The sequence below is a fragment of the Candidozyma auris genome, chromosome 3 (genome assembly GCF_003013715.1).
Source record: "Candidozyma auris chromosome 3, complete sequence".
In the NCBI taxonomy this organism is placed as follows: Eukaryota; Fungi; Ascomycota; class Pichiomycetes; order Serinales; family Metschnikowiaceae; genus Candidozyma; species Candidozyma auris.
The window spans coordinates 1600028-1625069 of NC_072814.1; the positions used below are offsets into that span (position 1 = coordinate 1600028).

The 25042-nt window shown below is 44.1% G+C and overlaps 10 protein-coding genes across 10 annotated transcripts; 3 read left to right on the forward strand and 7 right to left on the reverse strand. All coding sequences in view use genetic code 12, as the record gives it.

The window, feature by feature from the left end:
- Positions 1 to 118: 118 nt before the first annotated feature.
- On the reverse strand, positions 119 to 961 carry MMS21 (SUMO ligase MMS21; the record flags this gene model as incomplete). The annotated part of the gene is made up of 1 exon (XM_029032807.2): positions 119 to 961. The coding sequence occupies one exon, from the start codon at positions 959 to 961 to the stop codon at positions 119 to 121; it is 843 nt and encodes a 280-aa protein (XP_028893122.2).
- A 416-nt stretch (positions 962 to 1377) lies between these two features.
- On the reverse strand, positions 1378 to 2745 carry GDH3 (glutamate dehydrogenase (NADP(+)); the record flags this gene model as incomplete). Its single annotated transcript, XM_029032806.2, has 1 exon — positions 1378 to 2745. One exon carries the CDS (start codon positions 2743 to 2745, stop codon positions 1378 to 1380), a length of 1368 nt encoding a protein of 455 aa, XP_028893121.2.
- Positions 2746 to 4650: 1905 nt separating this feature from the next.
- TIM54 (Tim54p) lies at positions 4651 to 6006 on the reverse strand (the record flags this gene model as incomplete). The annotated part of the gene is made up of 1 exon (XM_029032805.1): positions 4651 to 6006. The coding sequence occupies one exon, from the start codon at positions 6004 to 6006 to the stop codon at positions 4651 to 4653; it is 1356 nt and encodes a 451-aa protein (XP_028893120.1).
- A 315-nt stretch (positions 6007 to 6321) lies between these two features.
- On the reverse strand, positions 6322 to 7539 carry CJI96_0003361 (GTP-dependent zinc transferase; the record flags this gene model as incomplete). Its single annotated transcript, XM_029032804.2, has 1 exon — positions 6322 to 7539. One exon carries the CDS (start codon positions 7537 to 7539, stop codon positions 6322 to 6324), a length of 1218 nt encoding a protein of 405 aa, XP_028893119.1.
- Positions 7540 to 8333: 794 nt separating this feature from the next.
- On the forward strand, positions 8334 to 10217 carry ECM39 (dolichyl-P-Man:Man(7)GlcNAc(2)-PP-dolichol alpha-1,6-mannosyltransferase; the record flags this gene model as incomplete). The annotated part of the gene is made up of 1 exon (XM_029032803.2): positions 8334 to 10217. The coding sequence occupies one exon, from the start codon at positions 8334 to 8336 to the stop codon at positions 10215 to 10217; it is 1884 nt and encodes a 627-aa protein (XP_028893118.1).
- Positions 10218 to 10688: 471 nt separating this feature from the next.
- Positions 10689 to 14098, reverse strand: SFI1 (Sfi1p; the record flags this gene model as incomplete). Its single annotated transcript, XM_054702124.1, has 2 exons — positions 10689 to 10733; positions 10829 to 14098. 2 exons carry the CDS (start codon positions 14096 to 14098, stop codon positions 10689 to 10691), a joined length of 3315 nt encoding a protein of 1104 aa, XP_054558099.1.
- Positions 14099 to 14651: 553 nt separating this feature from the next.
- Positions 14652 to 19160, forward strand: BCK1 (mitogen-activated protein kinase kinase kinase BCK1; the record flags this gene model as incomplete). Its single annotated transcript, XM_029032801.2, has 1 exon — positions 14652 to 19160. The coding sequence occupies one exon, from the start codon at positions 14652 to 14654 to the stop codon at positions 19158 to 19160; it is 4509 nt and encodes a 1502-aa protein (XP_028893116.2).
- An 84-nt stretch (positions 19161 to 19244) lies between these two features.
- On the reverse strand, positions 19245 to 19709 carry CJI96_0003365 (mitochondrial 54S ribosomal protein bL21m; the record flags this gene model as incomplete). Its single annotated transcript, XM_029032800.1, has 1 exon — positions 19245 to 19709. One exon carries the CDS (start codon positions 19707 to 19709, stop codon positions 19245 to 19247), a length of 465 nt encoding a protein of 154 aa, XP_028893115.1.
- A 1218-nt stretch (positions 19710 to 20927) lies between these two features.
- CJI96_0003366 (uncharacterized protein) lies at positions 20928 to 23696 on the forward strand (the record flags this gene model as incomplete). The annotated part of the gene is made up of 1 exon (XM_029032799.2): positions 20928 to 23696. The coding sequence occupies one exon, from the start codon at positions 20928 to 20930 to the stop codon at positions 23694 to 23696; it is 2769 nt and encodes a 922-aa protein (XP_028893114.2).
- Positions 23697 to 23859: 163 nt separating this feature from the next.
- On the reverse strand, positions 23860 to 24924 carry DUG3 (glutamine amidotransferase subunit DUG3; the record flags this gene model as incomplete). Its single annotated transcript, XM_029032798.2, has 1 exon — positions 23860 to 24924. The coding sequence occupies one exon, from the start codon at positions 24922 to 24924 to the stop codon at positions 23860 to 23862; it is 1065 nt and encodes a 354-aa protein (XP_028893113.1).
- Positions 24925 to 25042: the final 118 nt, after the last annotated feature.

Genomic DNA, 25042 nt, shown 5'->3' on the forward strand with positions numbered 1-25042 from the left:
TCCAGATATGTTGTAAATCTTTGCATTCAAGCACTTTATCGGTGCTTCTCGGGCAGAATCACAAAACCACAAGTTCGGCTACTGTCTTCCTGGAGGACACTCTTCCCTCTCATGCTCATCAGATTCTTACCACGGACTCGTGCTCTCTTTTGTTGGCCCTTCCCATGTACACCTTCACTCGTAACTTCATTAGCTTATCTGGGCTCAAGTCACTTTCTGTGAGGTATGCGTTACAGCCTGTCACAGGACATGCGTACTTTTCCCTCGTTGCTCGTATTTGACGAACTATGTGCTCTCTTTCAAAAACATGCATGCATTTTTTCGAAACCACGGGGTCTGAGTAATAGTTGAGCGAGAGTGGATCCTTCAAGGAGATTTTACCGCCCTCCACAGCCAACTCTTCGTCCACTTGCTCATCCTGTAAAGGATCCTCTGGATTTTGAAGCACAAAAAGTGCGTTTTTGATGTATGAGAATGCTGGGTCTCTATGGAGAAGTCCTTCTAAATGAGCACCCAGCTTCTCTAGAAGTAGCTCGTCGAGGTTCTCTGAGAAACTGTCGGCGAAATTTCTCTTCATTAGCTCTTTGCATGAATCATAATTTGATAGTGTCAACGTCAACGTGCTTCTTCTGCCCTCTACAAGTTCCCTGTGTGTATTCTTCATCGCCAGTTGAAGCGCCTGTAGTTTCACTTTGGCAGAGTAAATCTGCTCATACGACTTTAAAGTGTTGGAGCAGTATATCTGAAATTTATCATTTTGAACTAGATGCGAGCGTTCACTAGCATATTCGATTAACGACTCGGCGTCGTCCTTGATCTTCTGTAGCTTCTCGTCTAACTCTCGTAGAAGAAGCAAGCTGCCTGAATCTGTGTTGACTTTGATATCTGCATGAACAGGAATATACGAGGGGAAGTCTTTGAAGTTGGGTAGACCCGTTGCTGCTGCCTCTGTGGAGCTCATAATGGTAGAATAGTAGTAGGTTGTACGGTGATAATGACGTAAATAGTTGAGCGCGACTAGATATACACGGCAGGCCACATTAGAGAACAAAGTGAGCCAAAGTCATCTTCACAAATGGCGGGAAATTCAGATCACATTGGAGTCTTTATCTTTTATCTATGCTTCTCAGCAGAAATGAAAATTGCTTTTCCAGACGCGTTTCGTCTAGCTTCCAGTCAGAATGGCTGCAAACTACGCTAATGATACAATTTGGTCCAAGCAGTCAAGGTGTTTGACGCTCAATTCGAACTCTTCTTCATGTAAGCTTCGAGCTACACATTGCTCCAGATTTAGGTTTTTTACACCGTCACTTTGGTATCCGTAAATTTTTCCGTCTAATATAAAAGAGAAATGAAAGTCTATATCGTTACACCCCATTAAAACACATCACCCTGAGCGAACATGGCGTCGGCAACCTTGATGAAACCGGCAATGTTGGCGCCCTTCAACAAGGATGGCAAACCAGAAGCATCCTTGTCAACAGAGTATTGAACAGCAGTGTCGTAGCAGTTGTCGAAACAAGTGTACATGATGTCCTTCAACTTGGCGTCAACCTCCTCCTGAGTCCAGGTAACTCTCTGGGAGTTCTGGGCCATCTCCAAACCAGAAACGGCAACACCACCACAGTTGGCAGCCTTACCTGGAGCGTACCACACACCCTTGGATCTATTGGCCTCGAACACGTCGATGGCCTCCTTGGTGGAACCCATGTTGGAGCCCTCGGCAATGTAAGCGCAGCCAGCTTCGACCAAGGCCTTGGCTTCCTCACCAGAAACCTCGTTCTGTGTGGCAGATGGCAATGCAACGTCGACCTGGCCACAGTGGGTCCATGGACGAGCACCGGCAATGTACTCAACCTTGTTGTTGCCGGAGAAAGCAGAAGCGCTCTCAGAGACGATCTGCTCCAAAGTCTTGAACTTGATCTTGGCAGCGGCAATGGCCTCAACCTGCTCTGGAGTGATACCGTTCTGAGAGATAATGCAGCCCTTGGAGTCTGAGAGGGAAACGACAATGCCGCCCAACTCAATGACCTTCAATGCAGCGTACTGAGCAACATTACCGGAACCAGAAATGGCCACTCTCTTGCCCTTGAAGGACTCCTTACCGTTGGTGGCCTTCTCGATCATCTTCTCGACGTAGTAGACGGTACCGTAACCGGTGGCCTCAGGACGGATCAAAGAACCACCCCAGGTCAAGCCTTTACCGGTCAAGACACCAGTGAAGTTGTTCTGCATCGACTTGTAGGCGCCAAAGAGGAAACCAACCTCACGGCCACCCACACCAATGTCACCAGCAGGCACGTCGGTGTCGGCACCAATGTATCTGGCCAACTGTCTCATGAAAGCAACACAGAATCTTCTGATTTCGGAGTCGCTTCTGTTTTTAGGGTTGAAGTCAGAACCACCTTTACCACCACCCATGGAGAGGCCGGTCAAGGCGTTCTTGAAGATCTGCTCGTAACCCAAGAACTTGAGAATAGACAAGTTCACCGTTGGGTGGAATCTGAGACCACCCTTGTATGGGCCCAAGGCAGAGTTGTACTGGACTCTGTAACCGTTGTTGACCTCGATCTCACCCTTGTCGTTTTCCCAGGCCACTCTGAACTGGATGATTCTCTCGGGCACAGACACCACGGGGATCACCTTCTTGTACTCAGGCTTCTCGGTGAAGAGAGTCGAGTCCTCGAGGGCAGACAACAACTCGTTGTAGGCTTGCTGGAATTCAGGCTCGTGTGGAAGGACCATGGTGAAAAGCTATGATGATAATATTGATGAGAGGAAAGGGATATACGTTCCTGGGAACCCCGTCTTCTTATATGGTCCCGGCAAGGAACTCATCGGGGCCCTGCACCGCTGCCTCGGCAGCTTCCATGCCCCATTTGCAACTACCCACCTGGAGCCTGTACAGATTTCCCCAATCGTTGATCTCTGGCCAATGGATAAGTGTCGCGCCATCAGTGTACAGCGCCGCCGCGCCAGGTGCACTTTCTTTTGCCTTTCACTGCGCGCTATCAGCAACAAATCACACCGGGGCAGGCAGAAGAAGAGAAAAAAAAAAAGAGGGCAGAAATGCGCGCCCTGTAGAACCTCTGTCAGGTGCCCTCCGGTGTGCTTCCTCGCGCTTATCGTCCAACGACCTGGCGCTATTTCGACGGTGCCCCCCACAGGCTCAGGCTCAGGCTCAACAGGCAAAACCGAGTCGGACTACGAGAAGGTGCCAGGAATTGAGAGCAGAAAATTGGCTGGAGATACGTCGGCGAGGCGTCTAGCATTCTGGCAGAGATGAAGTCGGTGGCCTTGCTTTGTGGTTGTTTCGGGCCGCCGATTGGAGTTGCCTCTGTTTGACTCTGCCCTGCCCTGGCCATTTGCAGCCATTGCACCAGCTGAGACCCCCTCAGTGGGTTCCAGAGAGTGACTTTGTAGGATGATTCTTTTCGGTGATCATTTTAGTGAAGGTACGTTGGTGTAGCTACGATGGTAGGTGGGTGCTGCTATTACTTTTTTTTGTTGTTATTCTCTGTGTTTTGCTTAATTCAATAGTTTCATTGGTGGTTGACTCTTGTGGTTGACCAGTCAGTGAGGTCGCCGGTGTGTACTTAGTGCACCCGAGAGTGGCCGGCGCCTCAGGTGGTCATCGGCACGCCGTTCCCCAATGGGGAAGGGAAGATTCCGAACAAGATTTCGCCGGTGCTTCAAAGAAGGCAGCTACAAGGTTTGAGGCATGTGGAAAGCTTGTCCAGATTCTTCATGAGTGATTGGTGCAAGTAGAGGTAGCGAAGTGCCGTGACTGTCAAGAGAGTCAGCAAAAAGCCCAGATAATTGTTTCTTCGGACAAGACTTGAAATGCACACAAAATTGATCACTTCTTGTGACTACAATTCGCTCTGCCCGTGTTGACACTTTTGCCCGCACCATATGGCTGCAAATGGCCCTGACCATCTAGTGTAGTGCAGTGTTCTAAGTGTGATCTTCAAGAGCCCTGGGCCATGGTATCACAGCCAAACACTGGCTGTACATTCCATTGGCAAAAGTCCTGGTTCCGGGATTTTCCGCCTGGAAAAACTACGGTTTCGCCGTGTGGAACCCACGTCATCTCACGTATGCATTCTTTGCGGCTATATCTGGCAGACACTATTGGCAGTCGTAGCACGAGACTTTAGAAGGCTGATGTAGAAGATGTCGACAATTGTGATGGGACATTTGTGGAAGCAGTTAGTAGTTACCTGTAGACTTCTTCGACTATACGATCTTTATCCGGCCACTCTGATTTATATAGACGCTGAGTGGCTGCCTGGGTTGCAATTCATATATTGAGGCCTGTTTTCGTTCCCAATATTCACAAGTGGGACGTTATACTACTTCAGATCGACCTATATCATCTCTCAGAGTTGACCGATGAACGCAATCTTGTTACTTAAATTAATCAACCCACGGAGAGCACTTGTTGACTGAAAAACTGGACTTGTCATTTTAAGGAATTGAAGTCATTTCTATAGTGACCCTTTGAACCTCTTATATTCGTAGACTAGGTTGGAGTTCTGCTCAGTTTTTCGCAGCCAATATTCTGAAAGCGGTGCTGATAATACACCGTGAGACTTCTACGTCTGCTGTATTAATCTTCGTCAAGGCCGGAGAATTCTATGTACAAGTTTACTCGTCTTTCTTGTCGAACACTTTCATCCGCTGGATTACCCTCTCGTCCACCTCTAGCTCCTGAACCCACTCGCTATTCTTCTTCTTGCCTCTCTCTATCCACTTCTTGGGCCAGTCCATCTCCTCTTCGCCGCCCAAGTATTTGTCCTTGTACTGGAATGGTCGGCTTTGACCATCCACAACACGAAGAGTCTCTTGCGAAACCTTCTCCGCGAGGTTTCTTCTGGTGTAAAATCTATAAATCTTCCACGGTATGTTCGTCACTCCCGAAAGCTTCGGCACAATAAACACTGCTAATGGTTGCTCAAATAGCACTGGAACATTGCTATCATTGAGAACAATGCCCTTCATGTTCAACTCTGGAGCCAATGGCGCCTTTGCGTAGTCAACAGGAGCAATGTACGGTTTAGGCACCGGAGGTAACTTGTCTTTGTCCACGCCATCCTTCTGCCCAAAGTCGTCAATCTCTTCCTCCTTTTTCTCCGTCTTTTCACTCTTGTCTCCATCCTCAATCACCTCATCAAGTTGCTTGGGCTCTGGGGGTGGTGGAGGTGGTGCCTCGAGTGGTCCAAGGAGACCCTCATGGACGCCAGTCAAGTACTCCTTGTAAGTGCCTCTTCCTATACAAAGAACACCGCCTGAAAGATCTAGTTCTTTTGAATCGTCCCTTTCCGGTGAAATCGGCTTGATCACTTTATATAGTCCTAAAACATCCTTGGGAGAATATAAGTCGTGACGGTCCACAAGCCTTTCTGGCTCTTCTTCTTTCTTCTTACGAAGACTCTTCACCGCATTAGGAACACTCTCCTTGAAGAATTTAGTCCATGATTTGTTGTAAGCCTCCTGTCTCAATCTCTCTTCCTCTTTAGCTTCTTGCTCAAGGCGCTCTCTTCTCAATTGTCTTATCTTCTCTGCAACCTCTGAGCGAATGTCACCCTGTCTGGTCTCCGTGAAAACAGTGAAGTCTATGGCTGCAGCATTGAGAATAGGCTTGATGTACCTTCTGAAGTGCTTCAACGACTCATCAAGGAAGTCGTTAGGTGGAGGTGCGATGAATATCGTGAGCCTTCTGGGGATCCTATTTGTGTCATAAATCTCCTCGCCCAACTGTTCAACCTGCTTCATATACTTTTTACGAATTTGCTTTTGCTCATACTTGTCATAGACTATTCCTCCTGCTAGACCGGCCAAGACACCCCAAAAGATCATCCAGTTCCGTGATGGAAGAGATATTTTGGGAATACCCATTGCCCTCAAGGCGGGATTGGACCAGCTTTTCTTAGCTGGCTTCTTTGGCCCATCGACATCAACTTTTTTGGCCAGGTCGCCCGTTTTGTCTGGCCCCTCCGACATGATCTGAGATGGGCTTGAATTTGTGTGGTAAATGCGTACAAATATTTTCGTGCGTGTGGGCACCAGCCTATCATCATGGGATTAAGAATACCTTATATGTACTTTAGACTTATATATTTGAGGACAAAGAGCTCCTATTGCGTTTTGAGGATGGAATAGTTACTGAAACAAAGTTTTCGAAGAATTTTATGGTGTTGTTGATTTTTGGTGGTGGAATGTTTGTTCGTATTCATGAGTGTGCCTAAGTTTCGCAGGTTGGCTGCGAAATTTTGTACTTGTTACTGATCCTATTATCACCACATCACTTTAACCTATCTACTCTAAAAACTTGGTTAGCTCAGAGTATAAAGCATCTTCATCGAGCCCTTTTCCTATAAACACGATCTTGTTGTTCTTGATGCTCTCATGCAAATTTCCTCCCTCAATGATCTCGTAAGTGTCTCTAACGCCTTGAATAACCCTGACATCATCACCATGAACCAAAATACCCTTCGTCCTATGAATCTCCACAGTGACTCCGTCGGCCTCATCTTCCCAGAGAACGTGTTGAAGAAACTTCTCCACCTTTTTAAACCCTGCGCCGTCCTCGAAGAACGGGAAGTCGAGCGTCAAGGTTTTGATTCTATCGTCATGGTACGAAGAGCTCGTAGACAAGCTCACCAGCTGTGAAAGTTTTTCACTGGAGGCCTCAAACGCATGCAAGTCTAAGATTTTATCTAGATCGATGTCACCATAGGATGTAGTATGAATAGGTGACGACGAATTGATGGATTTCACTCTGGAGCGTATCTCCTCGAGTTTCTTCTCATCATCTCGTATTGTGTCGATTTTGTTGATGAGAATTGTGTCAGCTAGTGCTAGCTGTACATGTGCTGTGCTGATCCCCTCCTCTAGCATTCTTCTTTCCAACTCCTTCTTTTCTGGACTGACATCCTCGCTTTCATCCAAAACATGATTGTTCGCTCTATGCCAGTGGCCACCAACGTCATCGAGACACTGGATAATGTTAGCTGCGTCCACTACTGTGATTACCCCATCAATGTATACGGTAGATGCGAGTGCATCATCTAGCCAGAACATCTCTGCTATAGGTGCTGGGTCGGCAATCCCCGTTGTTTCCAAGAGAATGTAGTCAATCTTGTCCCCTGAATTTTCAATCAAATTTTCAATGGCCGTTACACCGTTATCCTTGACTGTGCAGCATAGACACCCATTGCCCAAATCTAGCCATTCCTGAACACTCTCGTTCTTCTCTGCATCCTGAATGGTGACAGACTTTTCTATGGCAGCCGAATCACCAAACTCATTCAATATAATTGCTAAACGCTTCTTGGATTTGCGCCCTATCATCTCCAAAAGGGTTGATTTGCCTGAGCCCAAGTACCCAGTGATGATGGAGATGGGGATCTTCGATGTGACCTTTGAAGTCTTTGGCTCAAAGCTCTTTGTATCTTCTATTCTCGCCGAATGCTCCGGCTTTATGGTGAAATTTTCATCGAGCTCCGTCACGAGCTCAGGAATATCGTCGTCCATAGCTTGTTCACTTGTGGGGAACTCTTCGCGCAATTTTCACTTACAGTAAGACAAAGTAAAAATGGAGATGAGTACGTAGAATTACATCCCAGTATTTTTGAAGAGAAGGATTACCTTCCATAGTACGGATAAAAGACGGTGGATTTTTATGGAGCTAGAAAAAGTTCGAGGACATTCGAATGAATGTAAATATCGAGGAAAGTACTGAAGTTTTGAGACTGAACGCTAAAGGAGGATATAGTCGGTACTTTTACTTTGAAAAGCTTAGAAGACTAGAATTGAATATGGATATGGCGACGAATTTGTGTGATCATGTTCATGGAACTTTTGACTTTTGTGACCCTATGCATTAGGGTCAGCCTCAGTAAATGGCTGCAAAATACATAGCTCAGAGCAACGGTGCGTACACGTTGCTTTGCTCAATTACAGAGCATTAGAGTTTCAAAAATTGCCCATTTCTTCAGAATTACACTCTAAAACATAAATTTCGTCTACTTAACTCGAACATCACTTATTTCAAAAAAGGCAGCCTCCTTCTTGCTTAAGGATCCGGCCCCTCTACAACGCACCTCTCCACGCTAAGATCACTCAAGAAAGTAATACTTTGGTCTTGTTATTTGGACTTTTGCCACTCAACTATTTCTGAGCCCCTCCACTTCACCTTGATCAAATTTGGTAATTGATCATACGAACGATTTAAAGCAAGCGCACTATCCAGCCGACTGAGCGGCTCTACTGCACAATTGAATATTGAATTCTGGCACTCGTAGTCTCCTCTTTACATCCTTAATAGCATGAAATTTGTCTACTTGTTGGATGTGCTCTTCATAGCAGCCATTGCGTATCATCTTGCATTGGCACCATACACAAAAGTGGAGGAGTCATTCAACATCCAAGCCATTCATGATATCATCAACTATGGCGTCTATCCACCAGAGCAGATTGAGCTTTACGATCATAAGCAGTTTCCAGGCGCTGTGCCCAGAACCTTCGTGGGGAGCTTGCTTATTGGTGGAATTGTGAAGGGAATTGACGTTGCATATAGCATGCTCAAGGGTAAGCTGTTGGCTCAGAGTGAGGACGGGAACCAGCTTGTAGCCCAGTATGCTGCTCGAGGTGTTCTAGGGGTTGCCAACTTCCTCGGGCTCCGCTACTTGAGGGAAAGTTTGTCAAAAGTAGCCTTCTGTGAGAGAAACAGCAAGGTAAAGGGGGCAATTGGCGTGTTTTACACGCTCTTCATGCTTGTTCAGTTCCATGTGCCCTACTATGCTACCCGGACCTTACCAAACTTCATTGCATTGCCCTTTGTGACATTTGCGTTCGGCAAGTTGGTGAAGGGGGATATGTCTGGGTTGACATGGTTGTCGTTCACTGCGTGCATCTTCAGAGTGGAGATTGGCGTATTCGCTGCCACGATATCATTCGTGTCCTCGCTCATCTACGGTCAGTCTGATATCAGAATCAATACATTCTTACTTGCCGTGGGAGCTATCGTTGGTGTCATGGTATCTGTCACAGTGGACTCGTACTTCTGGGGTGAGTGGCTCTGGCCAGAATTCGAGAGTTTCAGATTCAACATCCTCCACGGGAAATCAGTGGAATGGGGTGTTGAGCCATACGGGGCTTACTTCAAAAAATACCTTCTCAATTTCTTCCGTCCTCCACACGTGCTACTTTTGGCCGTGTTGGGCCTCTTGGTAGACCCTGCCAACGATGGAACTCCGACTGAAGTGACTGAGGACAACAAGTTAGTTGTTACACATCCAGCTAGAAACTCCTTGAGGGTCTTGTCGTTGTCTTCCATTCTTTACATCGCGTTCATGTCAAGACAACCACACAAGGAATGGAGATTCATCGTCTATGTTGTCCCTATCCTCACCTTACAGGCTGCGAACGGGATGGCGAATATTACGAGGAAATTGCCTGTTCTGTTTGCTCACAAGCTCTTGTTCTTCATCATGCTTGCGAGTGTGGGAGTATCTATCATCTACACAAGCATGATGAGCTATGCATCCAGCTTCAACTATCCAGGAGGGGAGGCAGTCACATTTTTGGACAATTACTTGCTCCAGAATAGAGCCGGCGATTCAGTATTAGTACACATGGATGTGGCCTCTTGCATGAGCGGAGTCACTAAGTTCACTGAATTACACGCTCTGAACATACAATACGACAAGACCGAGGAAATTGAGGAGGTTTCACGTCTCTGGAATAACTTTACACACCTCATAACTGAGGTAGACATGGATAAACAGAGCACTGAGTCGACACTCATCAAGTACGAGCCCAATCACTGGAAAAAGTTGAAAACTGTCGAGTCATTCGACCATGTGAACTTTTTTCCGTTCGTTTATACCGTTCAACATATTCAGCAATATCAGGCGCTTCCTCCAGAGATTTCACCCACTGGTACTTCCGACCCGTGGGATTACGTTGAAAAGTTAAAAAAATTTTTGAGAAATGTGGTGGTTACGAAAGATTATTTGTATGTTTACGAAAGGACGGAAAAAGATGCCATCCCAGTCTACATTAAGTTGGATGAAGATGAGCCAGTTTCCTCGCCTCAGGAAGTTCCTGTGAGTGAGCCAGCTCCAATAGACGAAGATGCTATTAAGGACGCTATTAACGAAGAATTTGATAGCTTCGAAGATGCTCACGCAACGGTCCTTCATGTTTAAACGCGGGATGACATGCTGGAATTCACCGAATTCGCAGCATGATCAAGTCGTTCTTTGAGTTGAGCAGCAGGCGATGCACTCATATCGGCTTCCTTTTCACTGTGAGGTACTATCAATGGCCTAAACCTCTTAAGCTTCTTCGCGGTACTCAAAATGGAAGAGTCTATGTCCGCCAGAGGAAGCGGTGATGGTATTTTTTTGTAGCCTCTAGGCTCAAAGGGAGAAGAGGTAGCTTCTGGTGATGCATCCAATGATAAAATCGTCTCAAATCGAGGTGCTGGCGGCTTAGTCGGAAGCTGTGAATAAGTGGTGCTTGGTCTCGGTGGAGATAGCCTCAGATTAGCTGAATACTGTAAATTCATTGAGCCGGCTTGATATAAACCCTTTTGTTTACCCCTTGCTCTCTTGTAGTGATTAATCAAAGCTCCCATCTTATCGGACGTCATTTTGAGGGTTGTGTCCAGCAAACGACTAGGACTCGTCCGGCGAATCCTTGAAGAAGGAGTAAAAGGTTGGCTAATTTGTTTCTTAACAGGGGTGTGTAGATAGCTGTGACCATCAAGAAAGGAGCCTCTCTTCTTAGCAAGTGGAGATAAACTGCTGTAGAATACACTAGTGTTCCCTTCAATAAAGTGATCAGCATCTTTATCCTTTCGAGCTGTTTCCTTGTTGAATGTTTTGTAATTCCACATCTGAAGAAACGATCTCGCTTTTGACAAATTCCATTTCTCCTTAAACATTTCACAAGTTTGCAAGTTCCTCTTGTAGGTCTTCACGTATTTTAAATTCCACTTTTGCAAATATTCCGATGAAATCACATACTCCTTTTGGCTCAACACATTTTCAGCTAGTTCGTCAAGATAATTGACTTTTAAAACGAGTCTTTCATACCAAACAAGTAAGAATTTCTTGTTAAGCACCGCCTTGTAAAATTCATCGCTCATTTGAGCAAACTCTTGATATTGATCAAGCCTCTCCTTCCAATGAGAGAATAATGGAGCATGTAATAAGCTGATTCTCTCGAAGTACGCCAATCTGCTCCCCAATTCCACTTGTCTAGAGTGCGCATTCTTTGATCTCCTCTTCCAGTATCGAAAAAAGACAAGAATTGTTCCTTTCCGTCTAACGGAGTTCCCGAAAGTCAACAAGGCATCCCGCGTGTGAATTTCGAACCGAGCTTGCATTTGACTTCTCCAGAGTTCAAAGAATACTCGTAAGAGCTGCTTATCATATAATGATCGACCTCCTTGAAAAGATTTGATCATCCTCTCCAGACTTTTAATCAGGACGTACCTCTTTTTCCAATTCTGAACAATTCTTCTCTGCACATTTAGCTCAGCAACTGCGAGGTACTCTTCATGCAACCGAGCTCTCGTTATCCAAAAGGTTAAGGCCGCTCTTTTAAGATTCTGAGTCCTTACTTCAAATGCCTTCTTTAGATTATCACGATTCCGACGATATTTTATTACCCAAGTGGAAAATGATTGTTGCAATACTTTCTTTTTCAGTTTTTTTGTCATGTCAAGTGAAAGTGTACGAAGTTTCCAAAGCTTGAAAACCTCGACCTTCAGCAGCATCTGAGAAGTACCAAACTTCCTATGCTTTAAATTCCACGTCTTGAATACCACTCGAAGAAGATTTTCACGATAGAATTTTAGGGCTTGGAGCTTTTGATTTTTACGCTCCGTCCATAATTTGATGGCTGATAGCTTAAGCTCGCGTTCACTTTTTTTGGTGAAAGATCTCGATAAAGTATGCAAAGCAAGCGCTCTTCTCCAAACACCAAAGAAGAAGTATTTTTTAAGTCTTCGATTGTTCATGTCTGCTTTAGAAGATAGCTGACTCAAAGCTCGCATCCTCAGCCAAAACCTGAAGTACTTGATCAACAAGGTTCGCTTTTCAATATCGCTCAAAGCAATCAATTTTTTACTCAAAACGAAATCTCTTGAGTCCAGTACGGTGCTCTTTGAAGTAATGAATTTACTATCTAGCATTTCGTGCCACCTTTTGAGGATAAATTTTTTTATGATGATGCCACACCTACCTTCAAATTCGTGATAGAAATCCACGGCTTTAGACTCATTATTTTGCAATCGCTGATATCTGTGTTTCAATTGCATGAATGACGTGGTAAGGATATTAGTTTTGTAAAACTTCATCAGCGTTTTTTTCATCTTCTGAATTCCTCTCATCTTCGAGACCCAGTTATCATACATCCTCTTCGAATGAAACTTTTGCGACTGGTACTCAAAATCACCATACTCTACCAACTTTTGAATCCATGAATCTTTGAGAATTCTAGCAACGAGTTTTTTTCTGCTATAATTTTCCGCTTGTGAAGACAAATTAACGAATTTTTTATATTTGTTGTACCAAGTTGTGAGTGAACGTTGCAACATCTCCTCTTTGGAATTCTCAAGATATTGTTGATAAAGCCTATCGAGGTGAGTTCTGGTTACAGTTTTGTCATTCCACCTTCTAAAGGTTGCTTTCTTTGTTTTAAAATCCGAGAAGCTAACCTTTGTTGAAAGTCGCATTAGGAGGGTTGAATCGTGATATCCAGAAGTCAAAAAACCTTGCATGAAGTGGAGGCTCTCGATTATACCTCGTATTACATCGCCCTCCATGATATCTTCATTTGACTCGTATTCACTGATTTGGTGCACGAGCTCTGTCAACTTCTCAATGTAAGTGTAATCCTGAGCTGTGGCTAAGTTCAGGAGATCAAAATATACAAGATCAATGAAAGTCTTGAAGACTTGTGCAAAATGCGGGTCGAATTGAGGGTCGAACTCATTGAGCAAGTTCACAACGGTGTTCAAATTCGACACCAAAACAGCAAGTTCCTCTTTCAGGTAGCCCTTTGCATTCAATGTCGTGTCAATATGAGAGAGAAAGTTATTGCTCCCCTCGATCTCTGGTATGTGAAAGCTTGACTCGTCACCTTCCCACAATGTTGTAGAGTCCAAAATTTCTTCAGCTACACGCATCCACTGACGAGAGACTAAACCAGAAAATCTGTCTGAACCAAGAAAAAGCTCATAAACTAGCTGAATCTTCTCCTCCTCCACAGCAGGGACCTGCATCACTTCAATCAGGTAATGATTTTCGAGCAATTGAAGGATCACCTTCACGAATGAAGTTACTCGATCGCTAAACAGGGAAGTAGGTTTGAGTAGCGCAAGACGAAGTAATGACTCGTAGGCCTGATTGAGTATAGAGTCTGAGCTCTCGAAGTTGAGTAGCTCTTTTGAGGTCCCTTGACTAGAGGATGAGGCTTTGTAATCAAAGATGGAGTCGCTGTGATCCTCAGATGGGAGTTTACCCATGAGACCATCTAGAGCGTCCATTAGCTGTTCCGTGGTGTTGCTGGCTTTTTCGAAATTTTGATCGAGATCCAGTGCGAGGGCATACTCATAAGAGAGGCATTGTGATAAGAACTCTGAGATTTCCAATCGAGATGCGTCGTAAAGCTGCATTAGAAGCTCAAAGAATCTCGATATTTCAGATATTATCTGGTTATATTCTCGCTTCGGGCGTCGGCTTCGAAAGTGTCCTTCGTTTGAGAGGTTGCGTATAAGGGAATGAAATATGGAATCTCGATGATTAGATGGCTTGTACTGCGCCAACTGTCGAAGATCCGGCTCGCTTGTATCATGACGTGGAACATTGCAGTAGCATGTGAACTGAAACTCCGGGAATTGGGACGTTCGTATTGTGATCCTCACCTTGTGTTTATCCTTAAAGCTCACTAGGTCTAGGAGATGCGCAAGGACATTCTCAAACGCCGATTCGAAGTGGTCTTGCTGCTCAATGGTCCAATTGTTGAGGTTATGAAGGTCCTTGACAAGCTGATGGACCCGAGTTTTCAAGTTCAGCATGGCATGTTCTCCCTCTGTTGTGGGAGTAGGTGAGGTAGAAGTTCGCGATATCTGATCCAGGAATGAGACATCACGGTTGCAAAAGCATGAAAATCAAGTGTGTAGATCAGGACTAAGAGTCAAGCAAAGGGGACCTCTTCTATATTATCCATATCTATTCACAAACCACCCTTTTTCTATTCCAATGTTTCTTCTATTCTTTCCTTTTTTTGCTTTTTATCTTTTATTTTTATATTTGATCCCTTCTTCTATTTTGGTCCCTGCGCGTATAACGATGCAAATAAATACTGCGACTCCCACACTTCCCTCTCCCATAATTTTACTTCGTAAAGACACAAAATTTCGAGCATTTCTCTCTTAGTGATTCCTCAAAACATTGGTTCAAAATTTCTGCCAGAACCCTTTCTCTTTTGCCAACTTACTTTCGTGTATTTTTCATTCTCTACTATACTCAGCTTCTATATTTGGTGTCTCCTGCGCAGTGGGCTACGCATAGAAATAAAGAGGCCCCCAAAAACTACAACTCTTCAAAGAATTCTAGGGACTTCTCAACATGTCGTGGGCATCTCCGCCCCAGAATCCGAACCAGCGGTCTGTCAGTTACGATTACCCGAGAATAAAGCCGCCTCACAAATATACGGACTCGCATCGAATTGTATCCGATGATGTCATGGCTAGAAACAAGTTTCAGACATCGCCTTCGTCAGTGGCAAATTTTGGGGAAGCCTTGTCGCTACAGGATAGTGGAAGGCAGAGTTCAGGCAGCTATCCTACAGATACACCACTTGAGCCAGATCTCGAAGTAAGCCGTGTTGACCGTCAGTCAAAATTCATGGAGACCTTCTCAAGAACGAGCAGTATGAGCTCGCGACACGTAGAGCCAGACGAAGATCAAACAGCGGGGCAATCTCCTCATTTACATCACACGTCGCCTTCGGAATCGTCTCATTTGAATCTGTTCAGTTTCAATGAGGCAAATGAGTCGGGAAGAGAGTTTCAGGTGTCACCATCGAGGTCCGAATTCGACACTGGTCTAGAAAATGCTGACTTCGTTAGTGTTAAAACTCTGGTTGTGGGCCGTTCTGACGACGAAATTAATACTATCGACTCGTCCCTGCCGCCCAAATCCTTGATGTCGGGCACATCAAACTTGGTGGGTCTGATAATCGGAAAATACGAATATAGCACGAGCGGCTTGGCCCTAAACATCACAGATTCAAGGGCCACTGCAGACTCCAGGCTCACTACAATGTCTTTCAAGTCTGGTTCTGGCAACTCTAATGGCTCTCGACAACATCTTTACTCCTCTGAAAGGGACGAGGAGCTACGCGGCTTGAGAGATCCAGTAAGAGAGGACCTCCCCACTCAGCGAAGTCTGCAAGAGCTGTCAGATCTGAGAAGAAAGGAGCATCTTCGCAATAACTCTGCATCTTCCACGATATCTACCGCGTCTACATCCTCCACTTTAACGAAATCCAACAACCAGCAGCGCTTTATAAGATATGCTATGGGCGCTCAGTCTTCGCAGCCATCTTTGAGTTCAACATCGCGCTGGCTGATGCACAATGTCCTTACTTGGCTTGATTATCATGGATTTAATGAGTCGTGGAAGCAAACCTTCAAGCGGAATGAGATCTCGGGAAACAGGTTTCTTGAATTAGGAAACTACGACTCTTCTTCAATGATCTGGAAACAATTCAGCAAAAAGCTTGGCAGTGACGACGATTGCAATAATGTGGACCGGTTCATCACCTTGCTACGATCAGAATTGTCCCTAATTGATTATCCTTCGAGTGCTACTAGTGCCACATTAGCTCCACCTGAGTTTGAAGTTCAAAAAAGAGCCGAAAATAGAAAGTCTTCTGCTACGCTTTCTACAACGCTGCCGACAGCTGCAACTAAGCCCAGGCCCTTCTCCTATGTTGAGCCATCCAGTACTAAACCAAATCCTCTCAAGGAGCATCCACAATCTCACTCTCATAAGTTTTTCAGACTCCATCACCGTACATCTTCGAATGACTCAACGAGGGCAAATGCTAGTACTGGAAACTTACAAGCTTACGGCAATGGATCAAGGTCCTCCATTGAGGACCCAAGAAATTCCACTGGTCAGAGAATGAGTGGCATCTTCAGCTCCATCTGGAAATACAGTGGGGATAAAGCAGCTGGCATAGTAAAGCAAGTCCATCCTAGCTCGGGCAGTTCAGGATATAGACACTTTAGTGGAAACAAAAGAAGCAGCTACGGGATTGCCAATCATCGAAAATCCGATTCTGCTGGGAAGAATGCCTCATTCATGAACAGAGATTCGGTCATTAGTTTACAACGCTCGCAAGAGGAAACCATCTCGCCTGTCTCGACCAAATCGTCTGGTTTACCACATATTGAGGTTGCCGTAGAATCTTCAGCGGAAAGCGATCGGCTGTTGAGTGCGGAATATAGGATTGAAAAGGTGGATTCGAGATATTTACCAGTTCCGAAAGTGGGTTTAGAGGACGAATCCAAGCTCATACTTATTTCCAAGGATAATTTATCGTTCAAACCCTTGCGAATCTATGCTAAAGACTTAAATGAATTGGACTCGATGAAGAAAAAAATCATAAGGTCCTTGGATTTAATCAACATAGGGATAATAACATTTCATCTCACTGACTTTGATTGCATTCCGGGAGAAGCTATGAGCGATGAAGTGATAATTCAGGCATTACGGCAGAACTCACTTTGCAAGATACATGTCCAGCAAGTGATGAACTCTCCTGGAACCAACACAATTTCCAGTACATCGTCCGATGCTCGTTCATTCGACTTAACCGGCGACAATAATGGTAGAATGTATCCTGCCACTCCTCAATACCTTTTGCAAGACACTCGTGATAAAGGTATTGATTATATCAACTTTAAAGATCAAGAAATGTTAAACCAGATAAAGCAACCAAAAGATGGTAAGGGAAACTCATCAACATTTCAACATCCATTGAAACTCACTATACCTGCAAACAAGAGAGCTTCCAAAGGGATGTTTCCTCTTAAAAATGGTCTTCTGACTTCTCGAAAAGTGGAGTTTACAGAGCTGTCATCTCATGCATCCCAGCAGCCAGAGCTTCAAGAAATTTCTACCAAGTCAAAAGAGATGTCTGATAATAAGCTGCAGCGTGTTCCTTCAAGCTCATCTACTCGAACAACATCATCCTCCATTTATGATGACAAGAGCTCTTTGTCGACCAAAGCGATTCGATCCAGTGTTTTCAAAGAGGGTGCATCAAGAGCATCTTCACTGGGGCTGGAGTACGAGAAGAGCAGTAATTTCATAGCAAAACGGAAAGCTCCACCTCCACCTACCAGCTCCAATTCCTCTAAATATGGAAGAGCTGTCGGACTGCTGCCTAGCCTCTCGAGGAACTCAAGTGGAAGAAAGGTATCATCGAAGCTGTCATCAATTCGCAAATTCGAGGAAGCTCTGCATGCTTATCTTGAGAATGAATTCAGTTTTGAAGATGCTCCGAAATTCTCTGAAACACCGAAAGGAAAGTCGAGAAATGATAACGGTAAAAAAGAAGATGACAGTGAACATGATGACTTCTTTGTGAAACCAATGACCACAGATACAAATTCGGATGATGGAAGCGACAGTGAAGAGGACTTTTTCATGAAGCCTACCAAGCAACGAAAGGATGCCGTACAAAAAGCCGAAATAAGGGCCATGAGTGTAAGACCACCTGTTGAAGAGGTTTACAACAATCTTGAGAAGTACTTCCCCAATACCAACCTTGATAAGCCAATTATAGATGCATCACCGGAATCACCAGTCGCTCAAGTCATAAATCCAAGAAGAGCATTTCCAACACAGCGCAAGGAGTCCATTTCTCGAACTTTTTCAAATGCTAATAATTCACCTATCAACCCACCAACAGATGATGACGATTTGTTGCCTGAGAGTGGAGCCAAACATTTCAAAAGAATGAAAACAATTAGAACTGTCGCGAACGAGGCTCGCAACAAGCGTCTTGCAAGTCAAAAAGCAAGTAAGGCAGAGGTGCCGGAAGCCGCAAGTGAAGAGAAGAGCCCTTCCCTCCGAAGAACAAATACCAAGCTTTGGGGTCAAAGAGTTATTGAGGTGACCTCTGCAGAAATTGAGAAAGGTTTTGTTAGCCGCATCAGATCCAGCGCAAGCACGAAGTTTGAAGAATTTGCATGGATCAAGGGTGAACTAATCGGCAGAGGTTCTTTTGGGTCAGTGTACTTGGCACTTAACGTCACCACGGGTGAAATGCTTGCAGTAAAGCAAGTTGTTGTGGATGATCATTGGAATAAAACATCAGACGGTCTAGATGCTTTGCACAAGGAAGTGGAGACCATGAAAGATCTTGATCATCTTAATATTGTTCAATACTTGGGATTTGAGCAAAAGAAAAACACATATAGTTTGTTCTTGGAGTATGTTGGTGGCGGTTCCATCTCATCGTGCCTTAAGTCTTTTGGTAAGTTTGATGAAGGGCTAGTGAAGTTTATCACGAGGCAAGTTCTTGACGGCCTTAGGTACTTACATTCCAATGGTATTATTCACAGAGACTTGAAAGCGGATAATTTGTTGCTAGAGACTGATGGTACCTGTAAGATCTCGGATTTTGGTATCTCGAAAAAGTCACAAGACATTTACAGCAATAACGCAGAGATGTCGATGCAAGGTACAGTTTTTTGGATGGCACCTGAGGTGATTCACAACATTGTTGAAGACAAAAAGCAGGGCTACAGTGCCAAGGTTGATATTTGGTCACTTGGGTGTGTGGTGTTGGAGATGTTTGCAGGGCAGAGACCATGGTCCAATGAGGCAGTCATCAGCGCCATTTATAAAATTGGAAAAACCAAACTTGCGCCGCCAATACCTGAGGATGTTAGTGAAGAGGCGAAGGACTTCTTAAAGCAGTGTTTTATTACAGACTCTGAGATGAGACCCACAGCAGAAGAGCTCCTCAAACACCCGTTTATGAAAATGGATCCGAATTTCTCATTCCAGGATACCAGGCTTCGCCAAGTGATCAAGTTCAATACCAGACGGGTTTAGCTACAAATAGCATAATTCATGAATCGATAACGATAAGGTTGTATAGTATACATGGAAATATTTACAAGTAGATGCCTAAGCGAGCTATTTCAACTTTAACTCGTTGATGATCAAATGTGTCTGAAAAGGCTCCACAACAGTAGTCTTCTTCCTTCTGCATCTTTGCTTCTTTCTGACGACCTCATATCTAGGCTCTCTGGTGATTTCTGCTAAGGTGGCCGTCAATTCGTAGGCCTCCTCGGGAATACCGTTGAAGTCGTTGTAGGTGAAGTTTCTGGAACCAAGAGTGACGACGTTGTTCAACTTTAACACATCACCAACCTCGTGGTTTTTTATTCTGTATGGCAAGATCAACTTGTCGCCCTTAGTGACCATGTATGGAATATTGTGAATTTTGCAAACGGCATAAAGGTCTTTCGAAGCGTTCGAATCGAATTTGAGGTAAGTTAAGTCCGGTAATGACTTGGCGGCACTAGATACTGCGGGAGCAGCGCTTCGAAGTAACGACGACAGCGAAAGCAGTCTGCAAGAAATAAGAGACCGAAGCATGGAGTTCACGGTTGCAGGGTAGGATAGTGAAGAAGTTGGAGGGAGTGAAAATCTTCAGTGCCTGCAGGAACTATAAGAGCACCAGTGGAGGGTGCTTAAGCAAATCACCAGAGAAGATCAAAAAGTAAAAATAAAAAAAAAAGTAGGTCAAACGCTGTAAAGCTAATAATTATCTGAATTGAATTCCTTTCAAGGTATGGATTTTTGTATACTTGTTGAAGTTACTTAATTCTTGAGCTGAGTGTTATACTTTTTGCGAGTGTCCTCTACAAACCATTCTAGGGAAGCTTCAAGCAACCCCAATGAACTTCAGAAAAGCTGAAATTACCACTCAGATTACTTAGTATTGAATTGGTTCAACTCAAAGCCTTAAATCTTCACATCTTTATGTCGATCGCCAATGAGTCCCAACTTCCCTAACATGGCCTGAATTCTGACAAAAGTAAAACACAGGACGAAAGGAAGAAATAACAGAAATTACAAGCACCACATCAAAAAATACATAGTTACCAAAAAAGCGAGTAAGCTTCAGCTCATGCTAAGCTAGAAAAAGCAAAAGCCGTTCCAGTTCCCTTTTGTGACCCCATGTTGCCTTCAGTCTGAGCCACCATAACTTTTGCCGTTGAGCACTCCCAAAAAAGATTTTGGTCCCTCATAGGGTTTTGCAGCCATTTGCACTCCTCCAAATTTTTCATAATACAAGCGCCTGGGACAGGCTTTCCAGGAAATATAGTAGAGAAGTGGTTATGTAGGTTCATTTTAATCGAAACCTGCTTCTCCTCGTTGACTTTGATGTGAATCACGAAACACCATGTTGGCCGCCTAAGTCCCTGAGGCACAGTAAAAGCCAGCGACTCCACAGGTACCTTTTCCCAAAAAAAGATTTGGGAGGCCAGATACTTTGATCGAATTTGTCGAACGAAAATTTCAAATTCTACACAAATCGTGGAATAGTTATCCAATCAATGTTTGTTCCTAGAATCGTTTCCTCGAGCCATGAGTAAAAACCGCATTGGCTCGTTTTGGGCCTTTTCTTCTTTCTCTGCATCCAACAACCTCAACCGACTCACCACCAATCCTCCACGGATCTATCCCGTGTCCCGTTCTTTACCCACATCGGACCTCCTCTTTCTTTTACCGAACTTAGTTGCCATCTACTTGGCTTCTTAGCCCTGACCACCTATATTCACTTTATTTTATCCATATTGTTAAATTGCGATGTCGGGCTCCTTCTGGAAGCTAAGTAATGGCTTCACGTCGCTATCCAATGTCACCTCGATTCTAGAAAACCACACAATCAACGATGTTGCCCAAGATGATCAACAAACGATATCCGTTCTTTTGAAGCTCTTGGACGAAAACGACTTGCTTCAGGAGTTGATGTCCAACAACTCCATGTTGCTTGAGTTCTTACGTAACGATAATGTCATTGGCATGCTTGTTGACCTTTTAATTCTGGAGAGCTTGCAGGGGGAACAGCTTGCTGTGAGTTTAAAAAGGCTTCACTTGTCTTCGGATTTGAAGGTGCAAAAAGAAGAGAAAAAGGACTCTCAAGAGGACAAGGACAAGGAGATTGATGATGAAGATGAAGATGCAGAGAAGCCTGTAAAAGACTCCGACGCAGAGAAGGAGGACGACACTAGCGAATCCTCCGAAGAAAGACGCTCTCGCTATGCGACTTTGGCAGCTGAGATTCTAAGTGCTGACGTTTGGTCCCTCACAGATACAGTGATGGAGTCGACGCAAAATTTGAACAAATTGTGGTCGATTCTCGACCTCGACCAGCCATTGTCGATCAACTTGGCTACATACTTTATGAAAATCATGGAGCACTTGTTGGATATGAAATGTGAAGAAATGATTACTTATTTGATCGACAATCAGCCATCGTTGGTGAAGAAGTTCATGAACCACTTGTCCAATCCACCGTTGATGGATTTCTTGCTTAAACTCATTTCGACTGACAAACCTGACAACTCCACCGGTATTATAGACTTTCTTCAAGAGCAAGAGCTCGTGCCACAACTTGTTGAGGCCCTTGACATTTCTGATGATGCTGATCCAGACGTGCTGATTGTAAGACAGTCGTCTGCAGCAGACTTCCTCAAAGCACTCATCACCATCTCAGCCAACTCCACTACCGACAATTCAACAATTGGCCCCAACGAACTCACTCGTGAGCTCGTGTCGTATGACATTATGGAACGTCTTTGCGAAATCATGTTGAAAGGTGGCTATGCATTGGCAAATGGTGTTGGCATAATAATCGAGATTATCAGAAAAAACAACTCAGATTACGATATCTTGCCTGTACTCTACATTACCTTAGAAAGTCATCCACCAACTGGAAGAGATCCTATTTATTTGGGACACTTGTTGAAGGTCTTTGGAAACAAGATCGACGAGTTCAACAAGTTGTTGATCCACGTCAACGAAGGGTCGTCCTTGCTTACGACATTTGGGAAAATTGAACCCTTGGGGTTTGAGAGATTCAAGATTTGTGAGTTGGTTGCTGAGCTTTTGCACTGCTCAAACATGGCCCTTCTTAATGATAATAAGGGGTTCGACGTTGTGAAGATCAGAGACGAGCTTAGAAAAAAGATGAGAAAATACGATCCTGTTGCATTCAAGTATAATGAAGTGATTGAACTTCCCGCAGAAGAATGGCAACCAAGTCTTGATGCTGAGAAAGAGTTGACTAAAAAATTTGAAAAAGACTATCCAAAGCACGAAGCTGATGATGACAATGATTTCAACGATACAATTGATTCTTTTAATTCCAAGATGCATGACTCCTCAGTTGCCCATCATGGCAATCATAATAGTGGCGATGAAGATGAACCACCTCATAGCAACGCAAATCTTACCGAGGAAGAAATTAGAGCCAATCCTGTGATTGGTGATTATCTTAAAATCGCGTTGTACGATTCTCAGATCGTTTCCAATATCTTATCAATGTTCTTCAAGTTTCCCTGGAACAACTTTTTGCATAATGTTGTTTTTGATATTGTTCAGCAAGTGTTGAATGGGCTGATGGATATTGGTTTCAACAAAATTCTTGCCATTGATATATTTCATTCAGGTGAAATCACCGAAAAAATCACAGAAGGCCAGCGTCTTTGTACCGAGTATGAGAAAGACCATTGCGGCATGAGACTTGGATATATGGGACATTTGACCTTAATTGCCGAGGAGGTTGTCAAGTTTATTCAATTATACCCAGTTGGCACCGTCAGCGAACTCATAGACGTGAAAGTGGAGGATGAGAGTTGGGAAAATTATGTCAGCCAAGTTTTGTTTGACACGAGAAAAAAATATAATGCTATTCTTGGTGGAAGTGACATTGATGATGATGAAGCGTCTAATACATTCGACGAAAGCACCGGGGAGATAATCGAGGAAAGTGATTTCGACAATGGCTTGAGTCTCAATCCAAACGTTGATCATGATTTAATTGGCAGTAGCTACTATCATCAAGAAAAGGAAGAAGAGTTCCATGAAGATGTCGATACTCATGAAGATAGTGACGCAGAAAAGAGAGATCAGAATAAATTGAGCTCCAGCGATGAGTCAGAGTCAGAAGATGACGACGATCACTTTGCTAACTACATGTCACTGCAGCTCACTATTTCCGGCTCCGATGCATTCCAGTCCACACTCAAAAGTAAAGCAAAAGAAATCAAGCGTGATGAAGGAGACGAAAGGAAATATAATGACGTTCTTCATGTGTCAGATGATGGTGATTGTGACGACGATGATTACATCGATCCCAACGACGACGGCATGTCTTACAAGAAGGCAAATCCTCTTTATGACTCACAGGGGCTTCTTGTGAGGGACAAAATGCGCCAATATGAAGGGATAACCAATAATCTGAGTGAAGACACTTCTTCGAGCTCCGATAGTGATGACGATGATCTCGACTTGGACGTCGGGAGTAAGGACGATAGTACCAACAAGCTTACACGCGTCGCAAGTAATAATTAAGCAATCAGTTGCACAAGCTTTTGCAGCATAGATAGCATTCAAATAACGAGACAACTACAGCAATGAAGCGAACAATTCATTGACGCTGCACATGCATGTTAATTTAATGATGCTAATGAAATACGAATTTCCATTGATTTTGTCCGATGTAGTTCCAGCTACTCTATAATGCTACTTCGCTTGTCTTTCTGCCTTCACGTTCTAGTGGCGGTAAGTGTGCCACTGTACTATCCACTCCATCTTCAGCACTTGGCTCTGTGTTTGGTTTAGTCGGTATGCCGCCCATAAGACCCTTGCTCATGGCCAAACCAGACGATCTCTCCACCAGGCTGTCAATCCAAAACTCGTCTTCGATAGGATGCATGAGAACAGTGTTATTCTTCGTAATTGATATCATAGTATTTGTAGGTACGCAAATCCAGTCCCCACGTTCGAATGTGAGCGGTTCGCTAGCAACGAAAACCACATCCTGAGATCTGTTGAGTCTTTCCATTCTGTACAAGCCTGACTCGTACTCCAAAAATCTCGAGCCGGTACTGAAATGTAACGAAGCTGCCTCATCTGTTTTCGATGTAATGTAACGAGTGACAACTACAGACTCTCCATCGGTGACAGCGAAATTCAACAAGGATGGTTCTGAAGTCACCTCACATTGCCAATTTTTTATTAACTCGATTGTTCGTAGTGTAGCTTGTCTTAAAACCTTGTGACCGAATTCTGTCTTCGGATCTTCTGCATCGTAACCCATCTTTTGCAAAGTATCTAGAAGCAATGCACAGCAGCATTCACTGTCGGTGGACCCTTGGATAAACGTAAAGAACTTGTCCTCAATATGATTCATGAGCCTTCTTTTGATCTTATCGAAACAAGAGATGCCGCCATTGTGCATGAACATGATCCTTCCATACAGAAACGGATGGCAATTTGTCTCAGAAAGAACTCCTTGAGTGGACGCTCTAACATGTCCAAAGACGAGCAGAGACTCTGTACAGTTTGATAGGGAATTCAAATTAACATTGTTCCAAGCTGGCGTGATGGCTTTGAATATACAAGGCTGGTCATTTTTCCTGTAGTATCCCACACCGAAGCCGTCTCCATTGATCGGGTTCCTCATATCCAATCTGAGCCTGGAGTCAAATGATTGGTTGATGATTGAGTGGGCAGGCTTTGTGAGAAGGTCAGAAAGCATCATGGGCTCTTTGCCCTTGTATATCATGAACCGACACATATGTTGGTACTGTGAAGTGTTACTGTGAATCTACTGGTAGAGGTACCCAAGCCGATGTTGTGTAGTCACGTGTATTTATGCAGTACTTTTGTTTGGCTGCAAATATGTAAGAGTCTAT